At 40.8% G+C, this 22594-nt stretch overlaps 1 protein-coding gene across 9 annotated transcripts in view; it reads left to right on the top strand.

Annotated features, from left to right (window-relative positions):
- Window positions 1–22594, top strand: part of Rbms3 (RNA binding motif single stranded interacting protein 3) — a 982465-nt gene that overhangs the window by 295479 nt on the left and 664392 nt on the right. For 4 of the 9 annotated variants that reach the window (XM_008846470.3, XM_017801456.2, XM_029570082.1 and 1 more), the window contains exon 2: window positions 17268–17425. In XM_008846470.3, the coding sequence (XP_008844692.2) occupies window positions 17268–17425 (158 nt within the window). Of the gene's footprint in view, window positions 1–15257; window positions 15306–17267; window positions 17426–22594 lie in introns of those variants that run through there. The other 5 variants (XM_017801455.2, XM_029570085.1, XM_029570084.1 and 2 more) reach the window with 2 other exon arrangements.

Genomic DNA, 22594 nt, shown 5'->3' with positions numbered 1-22594 from the left:
CTTGACACTAGTTGGCCTCATTAGAAGACTTAGTACTGATTGAAGTTTATGACAGCACAAGTAGAAATAAGTACCAGGAAGTGGGCCTTAGCACATTAAGTAGATAGATTAAGGATTAATGCATGGTCGGAAGCAAAGAATCCTGAGATATTCCAAGCTGTGACTCTTAGCCAGTGGTGGGTGGTAGATCGCATTCTTCTATAGACTTCATCTGGAAGGAGTTAGGCATTAGAAAAACAGCTCTCCATTACAATGCAGTCTGCGCCTTGGAAAACTTTCCTTATCTTTGTTGAAATAGGACATGAACGTGTTCATATAGCGGTATTCACTATCACTGGATAAAATATATCCTTATGCTAAGAAAAAAACGTCTTACTCATTTGCTTTAAAGTTTCTGCACCAGTAAAAATAGTTTCATGTGGTAAGTCCCATCTCTTGTTTTATTTTTATCTAATTTTCAATAAAGTAACTTTCTCTAATTTCTGAAAACCACAAGAAAAAGCTATCAAATCAATTTTTGCTTCCTGTCTTTAAGAACTACAGTTATAAAATTATAAAACGAGACCATTTCACAGCTCTATTTATTATGATAGTTAAAATGATAACTCTGAGTAGTAAAATGCATTGTTATTTAGTTATTATGAAGACTGGCTCACAATATAAGAAACACACATTAGCAGAACTTGGGTATTGGATAAAATCACCTCTTTCCCATATACTCAATTGATCACATTTTGGTTGTAATCAATATCTGCATCTTTCATTTGCTTCCGTTTATGTGATATGTCTTGAGAACCATATTACCCATATCTCCCTAAACTGTTCTATTTTTGTTGCCTTCAGGAATTATTATTTTATCTTTTAAAGTATTTTCTCATAACATTTTTTTTCTATAATATTTCCATTGCATTTATCTGATGAATTCTAATTGTGTGTTCTATTTTACATCTTTGTGACACAGATCAAATTTTCATAGGTTACTGAGAATTAGGAAATATTGCTTTTTGTTATTCCTCCAGCTAGATCCTCCAGTTAAGTCAAATTTCTGGGTGTGTACTCTTAATGGTGGTGCCCTATTTAAGCTGATCTATAGATAAGAAACATTTTCTTTATTTGCAGAAATAGCAACAAAGTAATATATAGCTATACACACAGTATAAAGGACATGTCCTTAATAAAGCAAGCTATAATTCTAGACTGCTTTGCTGTAATATACATGCTTTGTGTCCTAGTTCCCTTTCTGTTGCTGTGATAAAATATCCTGACAAAGGCAGCTTTAAGGAAGTTTATTCAGCTTCCTGCTCCAGGTAATAGTCCATCATTGTAAAGACGCCAAGCAGGAACTGGAAGCAACTGGTCACCTCTACAGTCAAGAGCAGAGAGCGAGAAATGAATGAATGTGTGTTTACTTCTGCTCAGTCACTCTCTGTACTTACAAAGTCCAGGATTCCCCTGCCACAGTGAACTGGATCTTCCCACACCAATTAACACAAGATAATCACTTAGAGATGTGCAACAGGCCAACCTGATCTAGATAATTCTTCACTGAGCCTCTCCTCCCAGGTGATCCTAGGATGTGTCGGGTTGACAATTAAAACTAACCACCACTGTACTCTGTAAACTTGAACATGCTGTTCCCCTATTATTGGCCAAAGAGGATAAATATAAATATTGCTTTCTATATGATGATGGTATAAACAAAGGAAATGGTATAATATTTATATGTATATGTTAGTTAATATATAAAGCAAGCTTATTACAGTGCTTACCTCCACAGGCTGTTAATTTTGACAAGTGCTCTAGATTTAAGAAATAACAACATTGCCTGTGATTTGAAGGAGGACCTGACCTTTGTGTTCTTTGTCAAGAACATATGCATCCTCCCTGCTTTTGTGATCGAAGTTGTCTTGGTTTTGTTTCCTATATTTGTTTCTGTTTTGATTCTGCTTAACACATGATCAAATTCGTGGTGTTGGATGCCCTTTAAAGAGATTAAAGTAGAGCCGAGTGAGGCCAGGATGATGTGAGTAAAGGCAGTTCCCTTGAGGAGCCTTTGTAGGCTAATGAATAGGGAAGCACTCTTGGACTGTCATGTGTCTTCAGGAAATTCCTACAGTAGATGGGCATAGTGGTGCGTGTCTGCAACCCCAGTACTTCGGAGGTGGAGGCAGGAGGATTCTAAATTCCAGGACAGCCTGGACAACATAGCAACAACTTTACTCAAAAAGTGAAAATAAAAACAGGGCTAGGTATAGAGCTCAGTTGATGAAGTACTTTGCTGGCAAGCATGAGAACCTGAATTCTATCTGCAGAACACCTGGCAAATAAAGGCATAAAAGAAAACAAAAACAAATAGGCATGGTTGGGGTTGCTTATAACCTCCGTGCTGGGGAGACAAAGACAGGAAGATACCCAGGGTTCCCTGGCCAGCTAGCCAGCCTAGTCAGTGAGTCTCAAACTAGTGGGAGATCCTGTCCCAAACAAACAAAAAATCAAGTCAACACCACCTGAGGAATGATACCTGAGGTTGACTCCTGACTTCCATATGCATGTACATCCATGATCAAACATAAACATGAGAGAGAGAGAGAGAGAGAGAGAGAGAGAGAGAGAGAGAGAGAGAGACTGAGATTTTCATGACTCCCATCTTTTGCTGTGTTCCATCATGGAGACATGCCAGGTCAGCTGCATACACTGCCCACACACAATCTCTGGTGATACCTTCTGGTCCTCACAGCTGAAGCACGGCCACCGAATATTCTTATTCTGTTGTTTTTTTGGTGCTTGTGGTTGCCTTTCCCAGCACTTTTCTTTGGTGATTTCTGTAAAGGAGATACCAAGTTGTTAGAAACCAATTCACCTCTGCTCACATTTGGGAAACACAGTAGAGAAGCTAGTAGTCAATAAAAGAACTAATGTTGAGGCTGGAGAGATGGCTCAGCGGTTAAGAGCACTGGCTTCTCTTGCAGAAGACCCAGGCTTAATTCCCAGCACCCACATGGCAGCTAACAACTGTCCATAACTCCAGTTCTAGGGTAATCCAGAACCCCCCTCTTACCTCAGTGGACATTGCATGACACTTATGCACTTACATACATGCAGGCAATACACTCATACACATACAATTAAAAAATGATAAAGAGACCAAAAAATAATTTTTAAAAAGAACTGATTTTTACTGTCTTGGTTGTTATTTTTGTCAATGTGAAAAAAGCTAGAATCACCTGGAAAGAGTGGTTCACCTCAATTGATGAATTTCCCCGATCAGATTGGCTTGTGGCCATGTCTGTCGATATTTTCTTAATTAATGATTATTAGGAGGACCCACCCTACTGTGGGTGCTGTCACCACTAGGCAGGTGGTCCTGAGCTACATATTAAAGATAACTGAGCACAGGCCAGAGGCCAGTAATCAGCTCCTCCAGGGTTTCTGTTTCAGCTCCTGCCTTGATTTCCCTCAATGATGGACTGTGATGTGTGTGTGTAAGCCAAGTAAAACCAGTGCTCCCCAGGTTGGTTTTGGTCAGTGTTTTACCATAGATGTAGAAAATAGCCAGGACAGCTACTTTCTTAGGAGTTTTGTGATTGGGTAGATGAACTCTTTATAGTTGAGGATCATCCATATGCTTATATGACAAATGTCAGCAAAGATAACTGTTTTTCCTTTTTTGAGATCTCCCATCCTTAATTTTTAATCTTTTTTTTTGTTTTGAGCCCCACTTCTGCCCACTTGTTAGGCACCCCATGAGGCAAACATGCAGATTTGTTTCTAGGGAAGCAAAGAAATAGTCAAAATTCAAATATTCCTTTAGTGATTTTTTTCTTCAGAAAAAGCTATGTAACTGTTTCCAATTTCCACATAGTATTTTCTAAAGCAAAGCAAAAATGAAACAAAATCCTCCTCCTCAATACTGGACAGTCATTGTAATACTGTGCAATGTAGAAACACTGTACTAATACAATATACTTTGCTTCAGCTACCCTGGGGGCACATATATAATTTTGTTTAAAATTAGGCAGATAATCACTCTGAAGTAAACAGTTTAAGTGACTATTTGTTCCCAAAATATTCTTTCAAATGAATACATTTTTTAAGAGCTAGTTTTCAGTGTTAGGAGCCACACATTTAGTATTTTTAGTTTTCTGGATCTAGAAATCTTTTTAGTTACGGACATGGGCAGTAAGCGTTTGTATGTTATTTAATCTATGACTTTTTTTTTTCTGGCAATAACAACTCTCCTTGTAAGCGTTTACATTTATTGTAAGGAATTCCTTCAAGGGTCTTATTCCCTCGCTGCAGGACACTTAAGAGTCAGTGGCTAGAGTAGAACCGATGGAATCTAAGGTCCTATTCATCAGGGCATTTGATTTGTAATTAAGAGGCTAACTACTAATGTGTTCCTATAGGAAATTATTAGACACTAAATAAAAAATTAGGAGGGTAGTGATGGGAGCAATGGCTCAACAGTTAAGAACAGTGGCTATGCTTGCAGAGAACCTGGGTTCAGTTCCAAGAACCCATAGACAGCTCACAATGTTCATATCTCTAGCTCCAGGGCATCTGACACCCTCTTCTTGCCTCCACAGGCTTTTTTTTTTTTAACAGGAAAAACAAAGGTTGGACAATGTTTGATAGAGAATTTCATATTGTCAAGTATCAATGGGCTTTTTACTTAGTGCTGTAAGATTTTATATATTTTTTTTTATTTTATGTATATCAGCGTTTTATCTACTTGTCTATAAGTGAACCTTATAGGTGTAATGCCCACAGAGGCCAGAAGAGGGCGTTGGATCCCCTGGAATGGAGTTATGAATGGTTGTTAGCTGCTATGTGAGTGCTGGGAACTGAACCTGGGTCCTGTGCAAGAGCACCCAATGCTGTTAGCTGTTGAGGTATTGCTCTGCCCCAGCCCCATGTTGTAAGATTTTAGAGGAGATGTGTTACTTTTTCTCACTGCCTCGACAAAATACCTTATAAAAGAAACTTACGGGAAAGAAGTATTTATTTTGGCTCACAGTTGAGAGTTCAGTTGGTCATGGAAGGGAGGCCATGGTGGTAGGGGTGTGAGGCAGCTGGTCACATTGCATCCACAGAGAGAACACAGAAAGGTGAATCCTGGTGCTCAGCTTTCTTTCTCCTTTTTATTTAATCTTGGACCAAAAACCATGGATGGTGCCACACTCAAGCACATTCAGGGAAAACCGTTTCTCTTCAGTTAAATCTTTTTGTAAACTCCCTCCCAGACATACCCTAAGTGTGCTTCAATGGTGATTCTAAATGCTGTCAAGTGAACAGAGAAAATTAACCATCACATCAGGGAAACAAAGGTTCAGCCTGATGAGTGGATGAACCAGTATGCCTCTGCTTCAAAGTAACATTATTAATCCTGACAATGATAGGCATGGGGAACTTCAAGATTTGCAAAGCACCCACTGTATAGAGTAAAGCTGGTTGTGTGGGTGGGCCAGGCTCTGTCCTTAGAGCTTGTATTAGTTACTTTTCTGTTACTGTAATAAAATAACCTGACAAACAGCAAGTGAGGGAAGGAAATGTTTTCTTTTAGCTTACAGTTCCAGAGGGGATACAGTCCATTATGGTGGGCAGGACCATGAGGCAGTGAAGAAGCAGAGTGATCACATTTCATCCCCTAATAGGAGGCTGAGAGAGAAAACGGAACTGGGGAGAGGCTATAAAATCTCAAAGCTGGACCCCAGTGATGCACTCCTGCAGAAACACTTCATCTCCTAAAGAGTCCATCACCTTCCTAAAACAGTGCCACCAACAAGCGACCAAATGTTCAAACACATGAGCCTTTGATGGATGCTTCACATCAAACCACAGCAGGGCTTCATATACTCATTTGAAATGTTTAACATTCTGATGGTAACTATTCTGTTACAAATGAGGAGACTGCGATCCCAAACAAAGACTGGTGATTTGTCTATGGGATAGGAACTAAGTGGTAAAGCTGAGCAGGACAGGGGCCTGCATGTTGTGCCTTCATCACCTATGTTCTCAGTCCCCAAGCAGCTTTTGGAGAAAAAAACCATTCAAGGGCAAATGCGTCTGTGGGCCAATCTCAGAAGATCTGTCACATTGATGAAAACATGAGCAATTTGGAAAAGGAAAATCAGACCCCTTTTACTATAGGGAGTAGTTCATTCTATACATGAAAAAACCCATCATTGGCATGCAGTCGATGAGTGAAGAAAAGATGCTCTAGAAATTGGAGAGGTTCATGGTATTCTGAGAAAGTCTCTGCAGTACAGGGTGTGTTGACCTACAATGCAGTGAAAAATTACCAGCTTGTAATTATGAAAATAGAAGTTTAAATGTGTAAATCTTGGATAAGTTTTTGGTTATAAAAATGACAGTGAATTTTGAAACAATATAAAATGTCCAGTAGTCATTTTATAATCTCATGATTACCATATCATGACCTACCACCAATAAATATTGGAAATGTTATTCATAGAAAATTATCTAATCAAAAATATCTTTGGGCATGGATTTGATCAAAACACCTTATATGCTTGTATGAAATTCTCAATAAAGTTTTTGTAAAAGTTAAAAAAAATTCCTTTCAATTTTTGTTTTATATTTTAACATGTATCTCTTTAGATATAGGGTCTCAGGTGTCCCTGACTATCCTCAAACTCCATATGTAGGGGCTGGAGAAATGGCTCAGTGGTTAAGAACACTGATTGTTCTTGCACAAGACCCGGGTTCTAATCCCAGCACCCACATGGCAGCTAACAACTGTCTGTAATTCCAGTTCCAGAGGATCCGACAGCCTCTTCTGTCTTCTGTGGGCATTGCACGGGTGCACTTACCTACATGCAGACAATACACTCATAAACATAAAACAAAAGTAATAAAATATTTTTTAAAACCCCCATATGTAGCTGGAAGTGACTTGGAACTTCTGATTTTCCTTCTACCCTCTGAGAGCTGGTGAGAGCTGGGATCACAGGGGTGCACCACCGTGCCTGGTTTATGTGGTGCTAGGGATACAACACTCTACCAACTAAACTGCATCCCCAGACTGTCTGTTTTTATGTTGAAGTAATTCCCCTGTGTTTGGTGTTTTGTGTGTTTATTTTGTACTGGGGATTGAGCCTATGGCCTTCTGCTTGCTCTGCAGGTACTCTACCAATATTCTCAGCTTTTCTCTGTTTCATCTTGAAATAGTATCTAATTAAGTTACCCAAGCTAGCCTTGAACTCATTCTGCAACACATGCAGACCTTGAACTTGTGGCCTTCCTGCCTCAGCCTCCAGAGGAGCTGAGATTCCAAGCCTGTACCACCAGGCCCTGCTTGCTGTCACATTCTTTATTTGTGTTCTAATATTGTTTCCTTTAGGAAATTATTATGTTTTACAGTCCAAATTTCCTAGATTTAGAGCTTTAAAAGCTTGGTTTCTGCTCACATTTAATTTTGTTACATCATTAAAATATGAATGAATTGGCTAATAAAACAACAGAGCTATTTTATGTCATGGAATATAGATTATTGTTTATGGATCTGAAGACTTGCCTGATTTTCTTACTGTAAGGAGGAATCTCTTTTGGGGCTTTTGGTTTGTTTAGAGAGAATTGGGACTAAGAGAATCCTCTGCTGTGTGGAGAGTGGGAGGCACGCAATCTTGTGGATGTTATTGTAAAGCACATTATGTACTATTGAAAATGTCGAGTGGTCCCGGCCAGAAGCCTGCCTGCCAAAGAAATTGACATTAATTCTGTACCAATAGTTCATGTCAACCTCCCTCTTACTCTATCCTCCTCCCCTTTCTCACTCTCTTCCTCGTCCCCCATTTCCCCTCCCACTTTCTCCTCTCTCTTTCTGTAACTCATTAGCTATCAGTAACTAAATCAGCAGTATGAGTTTTTAATATAAAAAATGAGTCAACCAAGTGGGGGGATGGCTCACTGCATCTGTAGCCATGGCTTTCTTGACTGGAGGGGGAAATATTGAGAGTTGATTTAGTGGTAATAAAGTATTTCATCAGTCTGCCTTTGGTGGTACTTTCCAAGCTACATCTATCCATCTTGTTGTTGATATGTAGAGGACAGACATAATAAAGCTAGGAGAATTAATGACTGGTGGTATTGCCATTTGTGACATTAAGGAAATACAGAAAGTATTAGACTATGTTTCATAGGATGCAATTTTAAAAAAGTTATTCAACAATTTAAAAAATTCTACATCTGTTTTATTTCCTTCCATTGTTTTAGTTATCGATGTGAGTGTGTCTCTGCAAGGATATGTGCACATGAGTGCAGGTTGCTGTGAAGGCAAACATATAGTGTCAGATATCCTGGAGCTGGAGTTACAGGTGGTTGTGAGCCCCCTAATGTGGATGCTGTGGACTGAACTTGGGTCCTCTGCAAGAGCAATAGGTTCTCTTAACCACTGGTCCATCTCTCCAGCCCCTATTATTTAACAATTTATAATCAAGATGAAACTTATTTATTTGTTACAAACATATCGAATATATCTTCTCTTTCTATGGACTGTAGTTTACTTTCTGACAATCTCTTTCAATAGCACTGACTTTGGTCAGGGGTCATAACAGTTGAAAGATTTTATATATCAAAGTCTAGACCCTCTCCCTAGTGTTCCTTGAACAAAGAGCAGAGGTTTGGTTCAGGAATGTTGTCCCTGCTAATATTCCTATGGAATGCCCCGAATGCAACTCATACTGCTCATATTGCAAGCTGATATTGTAATCTCAACCAAGGGAATCATTCATGGCTCATTTTTCTACATACACCAATCACAATTGGTATTAGAGTCATGAGCTGTTGGGGATGGAGTAATAATCTGCTTAGGGTCTTTTCAAAGCATAGACATATCCCTTTTAACTAATTCTATAAGCACTGCCAGTTTTGAAATTGGTGTTAATTTTGTTTATTTTTCCTTGAAGAGACAGGAATTGGTCAGATGAAAAGGGGATTTGGGCAAAGACTTGATGCCGCTGGCATTCGGAGCCTTGCCAACCTGTTCAAAAGGCCACGAACACCTCTTACATCAGCCTGGTTTCTCCAGCTTATAGATTTATTAATGAAATTTGCTTAGTGGTCCTTGAACGTCTCAATAACTAGTTTACTTGTGTTTCCAAGTACCATGAATTTGAAAATGTCATTTAATATCTATACCTTTGGATGGAATTCAATGGCTTTCAATGAATTCTATTTGCCAATAGCACAGAACACTATGCAGTGATGCAATCTGCTGAAGTTTTAAGAACTGAGATATAAGCAAAAATGCATCTCATCCTAACAGAATTTTGATTAAAAAACACACCAACACAGTAGTGATTTATGAATACCTTGGAACTAATTAGCCATTCCATTCGACATGATTGTTTCAAAACTGCTCTGCCAATGCATTCTGGTTCTTTATCAAAATGGAAAAGCTCAGTTCTGATGGCTTAATTTCAATTCAAATGCAGTGATTCCCAGGCTTAAAAAAAGAAAAAAATCTAGCTCTCCAATATCCCCCTCAAGGTGAATTAGTCCAACTACATCCCTACATCTGAAAGAGCCATGTTTATGGATCTACACTAGGAGAAAGAAGTATAATTGAAGATGGTGGTAATGATAAAATGAATGGAAAATGCCCAGGGGTTGAATCTTTACCTGGTCCTATGTTATATATCACATATCTTTTGTATATTTTAGGTTCATGAACTGGGGTGATCATAACTCCTCTTTTTTACATGACAGGCATATTGAAGTACCTAGTTACTGATAGGGTTGGTAGACACAGAGAGGGTTGTCCAGAGCTCATAAGCATCAGTTTCTGCTGTTGACAGCAGCTATCACCTGGGCCAGTGGACAGAGGATGTTCACAAGATTTTTTTTTCTTTTTTTTGGTTACCAGTTTCATCTTTTATTGCTCATTTTCATAACTGAAATGTGGTTAGGAAGAGAAGGGCAGGTTTCTACCAAACTGTTATAAAGGGTATAATTGAAGCAATTGTTTTCCACAGTCCTATTCCAGATAATGGAGAGGTAATTGCTTGGCATAAAATCAAAAGACCATAATGCATGTGGTTCATGAAACCATGGCTAAAATTGTAAGGCTCACATTTGAGATTAATTGAGCTACATTTGTTATGGATTGCATGGACTGTATGCACATTTAACCCTTCTTTAGGGTCATTATAGCTATACCAGTGACTGCCCCCTTCCCACTGTGTCCCATTTCTCATGTGTGTCCACACTCACGGAGACGTGTAAAGGCCAAGTCGTGTGGAAATTACCCTGTCTGAGAGAGGAATCCAGCAGCCATTGCAGCACTCTCTATGGAGCAATGCATTGCTTGTGTACGCGGGCTAAATAATGTATGATTTAAGACAGGAATGTGGTCTGTATTCATTTTTTGATAGTAAAAGAGTTGGCATGTCAGTCCCATGGGAGACGTTATCCAGGGCTTTACCCTTGAGTAGATAAAAGAGTACAAATTCTATTGCGCTGGAGATGAATAAAAACAAATTGGGGAGATGATTCGCAGAACAGACTGCTGTGTGATGGAGTCCCTGGCTCCTCCAAACCACCAGACCCACTGCCACCAGGCCCTGCCAGCAACCAGATGCCGACAGTAGACCTGACTACAATTTGGCACTAAGGCCCCATGATTCCAAGCCAAAGGGAATTTGCATGCAAAAAATATTTAACATTCTCTTTGCAAAAAGAGTCGTTTTCAGTCAGAGGGAGAAGTAGGCTTTAGACCTAGTCTGCTGCAAATGAAATGCAGTGTGCTGACATTTTTGTTAGAGACAGTGGAGGTTTAGGGAACAGTGGCACATGTACTTAGGGGTAAGAAGCTGAGCTTTGGTTTGGAGCAGGGTTTTTCCATGAAATAAGTTTTAGTTAGACCAACAATTAGTATCATTTTTCTGCAAGGGGGGATTGTATTGTCTTTTCATGGAAAGGAAGTAGATTTATTTAGCATCATGATTCTGTGCTAGATGAGATTTCCTCCTATCACTCAGAGGACATCTGGCAAACTCAGAACATATTATTGATTGCCATACTTTGTGGAGGGGACAACACATCTAGCTTCTAACAGATAGAGAACAGGGATGGTATTAAATATGCTATAGTGTACAAGACAGCACGTCAAAACAAAGCAATCTCCTTCCTATAATGTTCACAGTGGCAAAGTTGAGATTCCTTCATTTAAAATGTATCAGAACCTGACTTCAGATAAGTATTCAAGGAACATATTTTGACATTGTCTGAAATTTGATTTTTTTCCTCATTATTTTCTTGACTCTGTTGAAGGGTGAACAGCATTTATTGGATACATCAAATACTTTCTGCTAAAGCAATCAGGAACAATACACATTCTTCTCTAATTTACATCCAAAATACTGTGAGGAAAGCACCCAAAGGGCCCTCCCTGCTGTCCTGCTCACACAGTCAGGCATTCTACAAGAAGGTGGGAGGACCCGGCGCTGTAGATTTCAAACTTGAAAAATGAGGCCTGTTAACAAAGCTTACTAAGTGAGTCAGCTATTCAGGGTGATCTACAGGCTCGTTCATTTTCCTGTTTTTCAAATAACAAACTGTGAATCTTGACAAATGAACCCACTTGTTTGACATCGTTTGAAAAACTCATAACGCCTGGTTCTGATGGTGAAGTCTTCTTTGAAATTAAAATTCAAGATGGATTTAATTTACATTCTGATAGAGAGAAGACAGCTCACCTTCTCTTTTACTGTATGTTTTTGACCAACCCCAGCCAGCAGCTCTGTTCCAACTTAGATGCAGGAGAGCTTATACCTGTCTCAGCCTCCACGGCTGATTTAAGGAAGAGACTATGTTTATTGGTGCATATATCCTGAAGATTTGGTGTGTTGGTATGGTTTCTGATGTCAGGCTTCTTGAGATCAAACCTGGGCCTCAGCTCTGTGACCTTGAAAAGGGCGTTTGCTCCTTCTCCACTTTCTGTTTCCTCTTTGGCAACAATAACAACAACAACAAACAAACAAACAAACAAGAAGTTGTTTATCTCACTAGGCTCAGGAAGCGTAACTATCAAATACTTTGGGACCACATAAAAAGTCATCAAAATTCCATTTTAAGAACAGTGTCTTCCAAAATGAACTCATAATTCTATTTAATTTCCTAAAGAAGAAACTGGAATGGATACTCTGATTTGTTGCCCCAGCATATGGTAGCCCATCTCTGTAACCTCTAAGGACTCTCTTCCCACTGTCCTCATTAAGGGACACTGAAGAGAAGTCTGTGAATCTGTGCATATACCAGGTATATGTTGACTCAAGAGAAATCCTCTTTTCCCTTCACTCGGTGTCACCTAAGGCCCAACATCTGAAAAATCCACTTCTGCTTTTAACCGTGCTGACTCTGTGAGTTCATCACAGTCCCTTGCCCTGTCACGGCACAATGATGTAGTATTCAGTAACCTCAGACCATAAGTCCTCCCTGTTCCTAAATAGGATTTATAGAGCATGACTTTGACAATATAACAAAGTCAATTTTATCTAAAAGAAAATATTATTTTAAAAACATTAAAAAGAATCCCTTCCTCTGTGGCTCAAAATGATTTAAAAGCTAATCAATGATAAAATTCCAAATCCAGCAAGGGACAAAGAGCTGAAGCTAACCGGGAGCTGCTTTAATCAGGAAAATGGCTGCTGGGATCCATTAACCCCGGAGATTATTGACACTCCCCCCACCTTTCCTTTTATAAGATGCTTTAGTCTTATCATCTGTCTTTGGCAGCCAGAGCATACAAAATTGCTCTTGGTTCTCACAAATTAATTCATTTAGGCTGTGCATTTATCAGGCATTCCGGGAACCTTCTGCCAACTTTATGTTGATGAAAAGATGAGATTTTGAAAATGGGTGGAAGAAGGAATTTATAATTCTCAAAACCAGAGTATGATTTACAGTGTTCATCTCGACCTGAATCATGGAGCATTGTCAACAGATAAATGAAATATTAGGGTTTAGGAAGAGTCTCCATACTGGGTGTTTAATCCATAGACTGACTGGCCCCACAAGACAATTCTTCCTCTTTCAGTAGTATGCCTAGACTTCTCAACCAGCATTTGACAGAAACCTACCTGGACCCTCTGCATACACACACACACACACACACACACACACACACACACATACACACGTGTGTGTTTGACACAGGGACAGGGTGTCCTTACTATGGAGACCAGCCAGGTTGGTCTCAGCCTCACAGAGATTCATCTGCCTCTGCCTCCCAAGTGCTGGGATTAAAGATGTGTGCCACCAAGCTTAGCATTGCATATTTATAAAGTACATAAATATGTTTGGCTGGGGACATGGTTCTCCTGGTAAAGTGCTTGTCACTTAAACATGAGAACCCACAGAAAATGTTGGACATGTGGCACATGCCTGTAACTCAAACTCTTGGGGTAGGGGAGGAAGAAGTAGGCTGATTTTTGAGCTTATTGACCAGCCAGCCTGGCTGAATTGATGGACTTTATATTAGGTGAGAGACTTTGTCTCAAGAAATAAAGATGGGGAGGGGAGGCCCTGGAGAGCGGGCTCTGCACTTGCTCTTGCAGAGGACCTGGGTCCATTTCCCAGCACCAACATTGGGTAGCTCACAACTCCCTGTAGTTCCAGTTCCAGGGGAATCCTACACCCTCTTCTTGCCTCTTTGGATAATGTATACGTATGATGCACATACAGACAAATAAGCACACACACACACACACACACACATAAATAAAAAGTAAATACAGTTGGGCTGTGTGTGGTGGCCCACGCCTTTAGTCCCAGCACTTGGGAGGCAGAGGCAGGCAGATCTCTGTGAGTTCAAGGCCAGCCTGGTCTACATAGTGAGTTCCAGGACAGCTGGGGCTGCAGGGAGACCCTGTCTCAAAAAGACAAAAAAAAAAAAAAAAAAAGTAAATACAGTTTTAAAAAATAAAGGAGGGATAGTCAAGGAAGATACTCAATGTTGATTCTGGCCTCCACATACAGACACACACCATGCATTAGCACATGTGCCAGCATGCACATGTGCCCACATTGACAAGTATATCCATAACACAACACTCAAATGTGCAAAGCATGTGTGCACGTGCGTGCCTGCGCACATGTGTGCACACACACATACACACACGCACAGTACATATTCCCATGCATAAAGTTCCTTGTCCTCTCAACTCCGGATTGCTTTAGGCTTTCTCTTCCAGTGGGTGCCGTGGGCTTGTTGGAGGGGACATTGATTGTTCTAATCATCATGCAATGTGCTGAACTGTGTTCTGGTTATGGAAATGCCTGCAAAGAGCCCCGGGGGGAGCAGAAGAATTAAGTAAACACATAGCCATCACACAGTGTCTGCTGCCTTCTTATTTGATCATTCCAGGGCTCCTTCTGAACTGGCCCCCTTTATCTGGGAGACAGAAAGCTGGGGACATTTTTTTTTTTTTTTGGCTCCCTGGTGGTTTTAAAGCCTAAGCAACAGCAAGAACTGCTTTAAACAAAGTCTCATTTTAAAAGAAACCCCAGTATAGGATGGAATTCAAAGAATCTGGAGAGAGGGGAGGTGAAAGTGGTAACAGACAGCTTTGAAAACAGCCCTGGGATTTTAAGACAGTAAAACACTTAATAAGGCAATTAAAAGATAAATGTGATCTGACCTAAAGAGACCAGGAGGCCACTTTAGCAAGAGCCAAGAGACCCTACTGTGTGCAAGGCTTATAAAAGAGGAAAATCTTGAATGTTGATGGGCATTTAAAGAGTGATAGAGAGTGCTTTCATTCAGGAAGCTAGCCATAGATTTTTATATGAGCAGAAAAGTTCCAGTGTTCTGCACGTTTAAACTCCAAGACAATGGACTGAATGCAAACACACACAAAAAGTATACTTCTGTGTAATTCTACATTAAACACATTAGCACAGTAACAGTGCTAATACTGCATTAGGTAGAACTAAAGAAATGGTTGAGAAAATGTTTTTGGGGGGAGAGGGTGGCTCCAAACTGCTCCTGTGGCATTTGCTCTCTCTCTTCCCCATTCTTTCATTCTTGGCCAGTCTCAGCTTGCATTTTAGAATTCTGTGCTGTCCTCCCGGTGCCCCTCACCCGTCCTGTGAGTCAGAGGCCTTTGTTAGGAGGCAGGAGTGAAGGAAGCCCAGCTAGGAAGCTTAAAGACTGAATATAATACCAGATGGCACAGGCTCTGTCCTGGAGAAATACTGGGAATTCATGGGAATTGGGGGGCAGGCTATACTCTGAGATCTGTGAGGAACAGATGAAGCCAATGCAACGTTCTCCAGCTTTGAAGGTGAAGAATGACAACAGGGTTAAAATAAATGGGTTCATGGCGATGGGTGATGGATGTGGGGAGCCAGGGGAGGAAAAACAGTGCAGTGAGCTGCACTTTGAGACACAGAATCTAAGAAGCATTATCCATCCTATAGCCACTGGGAAGCAGGGACTAGGGCCAATTTGAAATCTTGGGAGGTGTAAGGTAGATATTCGAGCAGGAAACAAAGCTGAGCACAGCTGAAACTCACCCTCCTGTCTCTTCAATACTATTTTTATTAGATTTTTATTGTGAGAGATGTAGCCTAAAAATTTATTAGGAAACTTTTGTTTATCAGACACTAGACTATGTGATCTTCTATAACAGGTGACACATGTTTTGCCCCAAGGAAACATCCAGATTTGTGCTAGAGGTAGGCAGGCTTTAGGTCAGTAAGCCAAATACACACAGATAAGGACCAAATATGACAAGAGCTAAAAGAGGAAGCAGCAGTGTTGTGATGTTGGTGCTTAATTTGAAGTCAGATGCATCAGTAAGAGCTAATCAGGCAGGACTGGGAGCAGAAAGGGCGGGAGCTTCCTAGTGTGATGGAGTCTGGCCAGGAAGGAAATGGAGAGGTTGAAAAGAATCAAGTGGGGTTTTTAGGATGACTAAGTACATGTGGGTTTGGCCCAGTGGAATGGGTGCAGGATGTCAATGATGTCAACTGACTATAGTCAAAGCCATGCTCAATTCTAGTTCCAGGATGCCTCCCCCTATACCTGTCCATTTGGGCATGTTTACAATGGGTTTATTTATGTTTTTTTAAATGAGCGAGATCATAAAGACACAGAGTACAGTTTATCTTCCTTTTTTCCCGTCAGTGGTTAAATTAGCTCTTTGCTTTGGTCCAGGACCAGCACAAAGTGTTGAGTAGGCAGACACTGTCTGTATTAATTACTTTTCTCACTGCTGTGATAAAGTGCCTGAGAAGAGCAACACCAGGAAGGAAGGGTTTGTTTTGGCTCAGGGCTCAGAGGATACAGTTCATTTCATCATGGTGGGGAGTCACCGCAGCAGGAATGTGAGGCAGCTGGTCACACGGCATCCGCAGTCGGGAAGCACAGAGCGATGAATACCAGTGCTCAGCTCACTTTCTCCTTTCCATTTTGTTCTGGATTCCAGTCCACATTCAGGGTGAGTTAACTCAGTCTAGAAATTCCTTCATGGTTATGCCAGAGGCTCATTTTCTAGGTGATTTTGGATCCTGTCAAGTTGACAATCATTTTTAAAATCACATCATTTTGATATATATGTTTCTGCTATTAAGCCTCAAGCTTGCTGTCTGATAATTACTAACCTCCAACCCCATAGCTCACTGTTGTAAGCATTCAGCATGAGGGTGCAAGTTTTGGAGTGGGGAAAAGAGCTGAGATGAATGCATTCGTTGATTCAAGAGCTGAGGTGGATGCATTCATTGATTCACTCATTAGTTCATTCATAGCAGCCCTGTGCCAGAATGGTCCTATGTATTGGGAGCTGTGTTAAATGATATTGGGGGAGAAAACGATGGGGAATTTCTTTAGAAAAAAGGAAAGAACAAAAGAGTAGAGGCAAGACAAAGATGGCGGATTATTAGAGACAAGGTAGGGTGCCATGACTGAGCAGTTGGGGGCAGCACAGAGGTAGATGGCATGCTAATATATAGGTGCAAAGAGAGCCAGTGTGGTGAGGGACAAAGTCAGAAGCTGAAACTTTCCACCAGAAGCACCTGCTGTCTTCCTTCTCTGCCATTAATGACTGACTGATGAAGATCCGAATGTTGGGTCGGAGGGGGAAAAGCTAGCGGTGTTATCCGAAGCAGCACTGAACACGGTGTTGGTGTGTGTGAGTGTGGACTAGAGAGAGCGAAGAGTTTGCACTGCATTCGGTGAATGCTGCTGGCCTGTGAACAGGTGCACTGGCTTCTGTTTTACCAGTAACAGCTTTTTCTGTTTGCAGCAGTCCTATGCACCAGCTCCCCACCCCATGGCTCCTCCCAGCCCCAGCACAAACAGCAGCAGCAACAGCAGCGGGGAACAGTTGAGTAAAACGAACCTGTACATTCGAGGTCTTCCACCAGGCACCACCGACCAGGACCTCATCAAGCTATGTCAACCGTAAGTGTCCTGGCTCTTGGGGCCGGCTCCAATGCGTGCACCGCCTGTAGGGACAGCTCATGGCTGTACCAATGGCCTGTTCACTGCAATCTCAGTTCACTGCAATCTCACGAAGGCTCAGGTGCATAAGTGGGCATTAAATTTGGGATTTCATTCCACCTTCATTCAGGGACTGGGGATTGGTGCATGGCTGTGGAGGTGGACGTTTTTGAGCAGAGAGATGGGGCAGTGCTGGCCAAGCCACGTGTATTAATCTTAAAGAGAGTAACAACTATGAGATAATCTCAACCCATGTAAGGAGGAGAGGGTTTGATGATGGGTGACAGTGCTTATGGAAGAAGCTACTTTTCCCGACAGATGTCAGGAATGTTGCCCACCTGGGTACCAAAGCTTTTCTGACCATACTTGGTAAATGTAGGTTCAATCAAGACCAAGTTATTAGAGAATCTTAAGGTTCTTTAGCTATTCCCAAGGTCTGTGAATTTGCTTCATAGCAAAGCCACAAACCCTCTGATTGAGTCATTCAATATTTCCAGGAAGGGTAGAAATAATGAAATCCTTGTCTAAAAAATGTTTTCAGTAATCCATTATCTGCAGATATCCTATCAACACTCTCATGCCTATGCAAATATGTTAAACCTGCTTAAATTTTCCCTCCAAATAACCTCAGTAATGAATCATGAATTAAGAATCAAAGGCTGAGATTTTCAGATTTCTTTCCTGTTATTTTCAAAATACTGTCAGTGCAAGTAATTCTGATTTGTCCCATAGCTGGGCATTTTTAACTTAGGGGAATCGATTACTAAATTGTTCCTTTTCTCTTTTGTAATGCTGTTCTAAGAAAGTCAAGAAATATATTTTTGTAAACTTTCCAAATTCTAAAATATTGGAAGAGGAAACCACCACAGGCTTTATTTATTTGCCTTCATTGTGGGTTTTAAGGTTGGGAATTCATGTCAAGACAACAGTTATTAGTAGACAAACCAATAAACCAACACACACACACACACACACACACACACACACACACAAATCGTAACTAGATGGCAGGACATCATATGAATTTGGATAAAGACATTGTGTTACTAACTGACTGCCTTGATTGGTATAAGCTGTAAGATGGAACCATGCAACATAAATATTTATTTAGAGGGCATTAAAGTTTTTTCAATGTAAAGAATGCCATAGATAAGAGATATGAATATTTGTTAAGTTTTAGTCTGTAAAATATACTGGGGTTGAAAATTCAAAGGTAAATAAAGTTAGTAAAATATGATTTGTTTTGAAAGGTAAGGTCTTTGAAACTGTGAAAAATTGTTGGCTTCATGACAGAAGTTGTAGATGAATAGCTCATTCTAGAATATTATTCAGAAGGAACATTTGTGGATGCTAAGTCAAGATCCTGTTCCACTGTTCTACATGAATCCTGCTGTCCTGAGCCTTCTGCCTTACCAAGTCTTGAGCAGAACCCAAGGGACCAGTGTTCCTCACAGGCTCCCTGGTGTGGTGGATTCTGCTGGTCTTCTGAGAAGCACTTGTGTCCATGGTCACATGAGAACCACTTACTGGTTTCACTAGGTTGAAGAGGACATTGGAGGTGGAATCTTGGATGCTCATTCTTATTTAGAGTGTGATCTTGAGGCAAATGTCTGTCCTTTAAACCACAGTTTCTTCACATAAATTTTAAGTGTGTGTTGAGGACTGGGGAGATGGCTCAGTCAGTGAACTGCTTGTTTTGCAAGCATGAGGGCCTATTTGATCCCCCAGAACCCATGTAAAAAGTGAGGCACGGTGGTGCCTGCTTGTAATCCAGCACTGGGAAGGAGGAGACAGGAGGATCCCTAGGGTTTTCTGTCCACTTCTTCAGCTACTTGGCAAGCACCAGTTCAGTAAGAGACCTTGTTTCAAGAAGAAAGTTGGAGGACTGGAGAGATGGCTCAGTGGTTAGGAGCACTGGCTGCTCTTACAGAAGACCTGAGTCTGATTCCCATCACCCACATGGCAGCTAACACTGCCTGTAACTCCGGGTCCAAGGGAATCTGATGTCCTCTTCTGACCTCTGCAGGCATTGCACAACATGGGTGCACTTAGTGCACTTACAGACATCCAGGCAATACACTCAAATACAAAATATAAAAATAACAAATAAATTTTTAAAAAGAAGAAAGTTGGATGATGCCTGAGGGGTGAAACCTGAAGTTAACCTCTTACCTCCACACACACACGCACACATATACGTACATGCACCCTGAACACACACATGCCCATGTGAATATGCATGCACAGTGAGCTGAGTTGTTTTTTCCTTTTTCTAAATTTTTCATGTAGTGACAGGGTTGTACTGAAGATATCTCTGAGTTGCAAGAGGCTTCTGTTAAATGTTATGGAATCCTGGGAGACCCTTGTTACAGATTTGGTAGCTTGGCTCAACTTGTGTTTGAGAATATAACACAGGAATCAGCAAATCTTACACGTTAGAACTTTCTGGAAATTTTACTTTACTAGAGAGCTGGTTTATGAACATACCACCGGTTCAGCATCATACCATGAATCTCTCTGCCAACTTCCATTTCTGCAGAGTTGCCAGTGTTTTATAAGTGGAAAGTATTACCTAAAAGCTTATGTTGGCTGGGAAGATGTGCTAGCCGGAAACATTGTAATGGAGCATAGAAGTCTGTTTGATGCTTCTTACATGCATTTGAGAATTTTAAATTCTCAAAGTGATGTTTTACCTTGCACATTAATAATTGCTAGCCAATAAGACTTAGCCCATTGTCAGGTCACTATAAAACATGTGCGTGTTCTGCAGTTACTGAAGTCATCAAGACCTGGTGTTTATTGCTTATATTACCTGTCCCACACAATCTTAGAGGATCAATGTGATTGGGAAAAAATGATGCAGTGGAAAGATTTGTGGGTGAAGATACCTGGTTTTCAGTCCTGTCTGTGCCATCTGGTTTAACAGAGTTTTTATTCTGATGCGCAAAATAAATGTGAATTAAGTAATTATGTTATTTGTTGTAAAAATGTAACTATAGGTTCATAAAAGGAGCATGGCATGTCTTCGTGTATAACTTGCCTTTAGAGCTGTTATTTCTGAGGAAATGACAGTTGGGCTAAGATGAGATGGATGAGTAAACTTGACTGAGTGAGGAAGGAAGGGAGGGGCATCCTGGGAGGAGGGAACATCTGATGCACCGAACTGACGTCTGCCTGGAGCCGCCCAATGACTGGGAAGGTCGATGTGGCCGTAACTAAGAAGGGCAGCAGGACCCAGAACCAAGTGAACTGGGAGCCCAGGAATGCAGAGAGGGTCCAGAGGAGCGCTTGGTAGATGAAGCTAAGTGTTTTGTTGTGTCTGGAGAGCAATGTGGGAAACCACTGACTTGTCATAAAGAGGGGAAGGTGTCACTGCATTTTAGAATGAAAACTAACTCTAGATACACAGCCAAGAGAAAGGATCCCATAGACCACGAACCTTCAGAGCAGGGGAAGTTGTAAAGACAGTTGGAAGAAAAAAATGACTTGAATCCAGAGGAGAGAGTGCAAGACTGAATAACCATGGAGGTAGAACACTTCTGTGTGAAAAGAAGGGATTTTCAGATTTGTTCTTTCTGATCCTTGGGAATGAACTTCTTGTCTCCGTATACGTGAGGTGAGGCAAGCACTCTATCACTGAGCTATTTACCCAGCCCCTCTTTATTCAGCAACAGGCAGGCTCTTGCTAAGTTGCCCAGCCTGGCTTTCAACTCTCTCTGTAGCCCAGACAGGTCTTGAACTTGCAGTCCTCCTGCCTCAGGCTTCTGAGTGGCCGGGATTATGGATTAGTGGGCTCGACTACATTCATATTTTTTCATTAAAAAACAAGAACTTGAGAGATAATCAAATAACTTCCAAAGAAACAGCAACGTAGAACACAAGAAACTCAAATCATTTGATCTTTATTCAATTCCTATTTCTTACCCATTACAAATGGGTACACGATATATGATTAAATATTCAGTAACTATTATATTGAAGGCACTCAAGGCAGACACAGTCAAGACTAATGTAACACAGAGTAAGATTGATTAAGATCAGGAGCCCTCAAAGTTTGGTACATGTTAGAATTACCTGAGCAATTTACTCTACAGATATACTCTCATGGGGTGTGCAACCAGTAAAGTCACAGGTAGGCATTTTGATCATGTATCTTTTCTGTTTATCATAAGATAAACAGAAGTGACAGAAGACAAATTTGGTCACAAAGAGAGAGAGCTGTAGCGTTTGTGTACCAAATAAACATTAGTAATGTGATTTTCAGTTGTTAATTTTAATTTCCTCCTTCAAAGTTAATCTCTCTCCCTTCCTCCCTCTCTTCCTCCCTCCCCTTCTCTCTCTCTCTGCCTCCCTTCCTTTTTCTTTTCCTCTTTCTGCATTGTGGGTTTCAGTGCCAGGCCTTGTATATACTAATCACTCTACCTCTGCAATATATCCCAGTCCTGCAATTCATAACGTCTGGTATATAATTGCAATCATATGTTTGAAATACATCTGAATTACTCTTAAAAAATAAAATTAAATATAAATTTCAATGGGAAGAAATCATTAATGTATTTTCTATGTCCATCATATCTTTATATAACCATTCAGGTAGCTTTTGCATTTATTTTTATTTGTTTAAATTTTTGTGTATGAGTGTTATGCTTGCATACATGTAAGTGCACCCTTGTCATGCAATATCCTTGGAGGCCTGAAGAAGGAGATCCCCTGCGACTGGAGTTATGAACAGTTGTTAGCTGCCATGTGGGTGTTGGAATTCCAACCTGGATCTTCTGCAAGAACAGCCAGTGTTAAGAGCCAGTGCTCCTAACCCCTGAGCCATCTCTCCAGTCCTGTGACTTTTACATTTTAATTGAGTCAATGACTTCAGAAAGTCCTGGACAAGAGCTGGGTGTGATGGAATATACCTGTAATTCCAACACTGGAGAGGCTGAGGCAGGAGGATCTCCATGAGTTCAAAATTAGCCTGAGCGTATATAATGAGACCATATCTCAAAACATCATAAAACAAGAGCAAATACACAATAAAAACAAAGATAAGCCTGGCCAATCGTCCCCGACTTCCCTCTGGGTAGCTCATCCTGCTTTAATTGAAATACTGCCGAGGAACTCTGGATGTTTCTTCTG

Source organism: Nannospalax galili, unplaced genomic scaffold (assembly GCF_000622305.1).
Source record: "Nannospalax galili isolate Female #2095 unplaced genomic scaffold, S.galili_v1.0 scaffold542, whole genome shotgun sequence".
Lineage (NCBI taxonomy): Eukaryota > Metazoa > Chordata > Mammalia > Rodentia > Spalacidae > Nannospalax > Nannospalax galili.
Note: the sequence above shows the minus strand (reverse complement) of the source record. Positions and strands in the feature narration are given on the sequence as shown.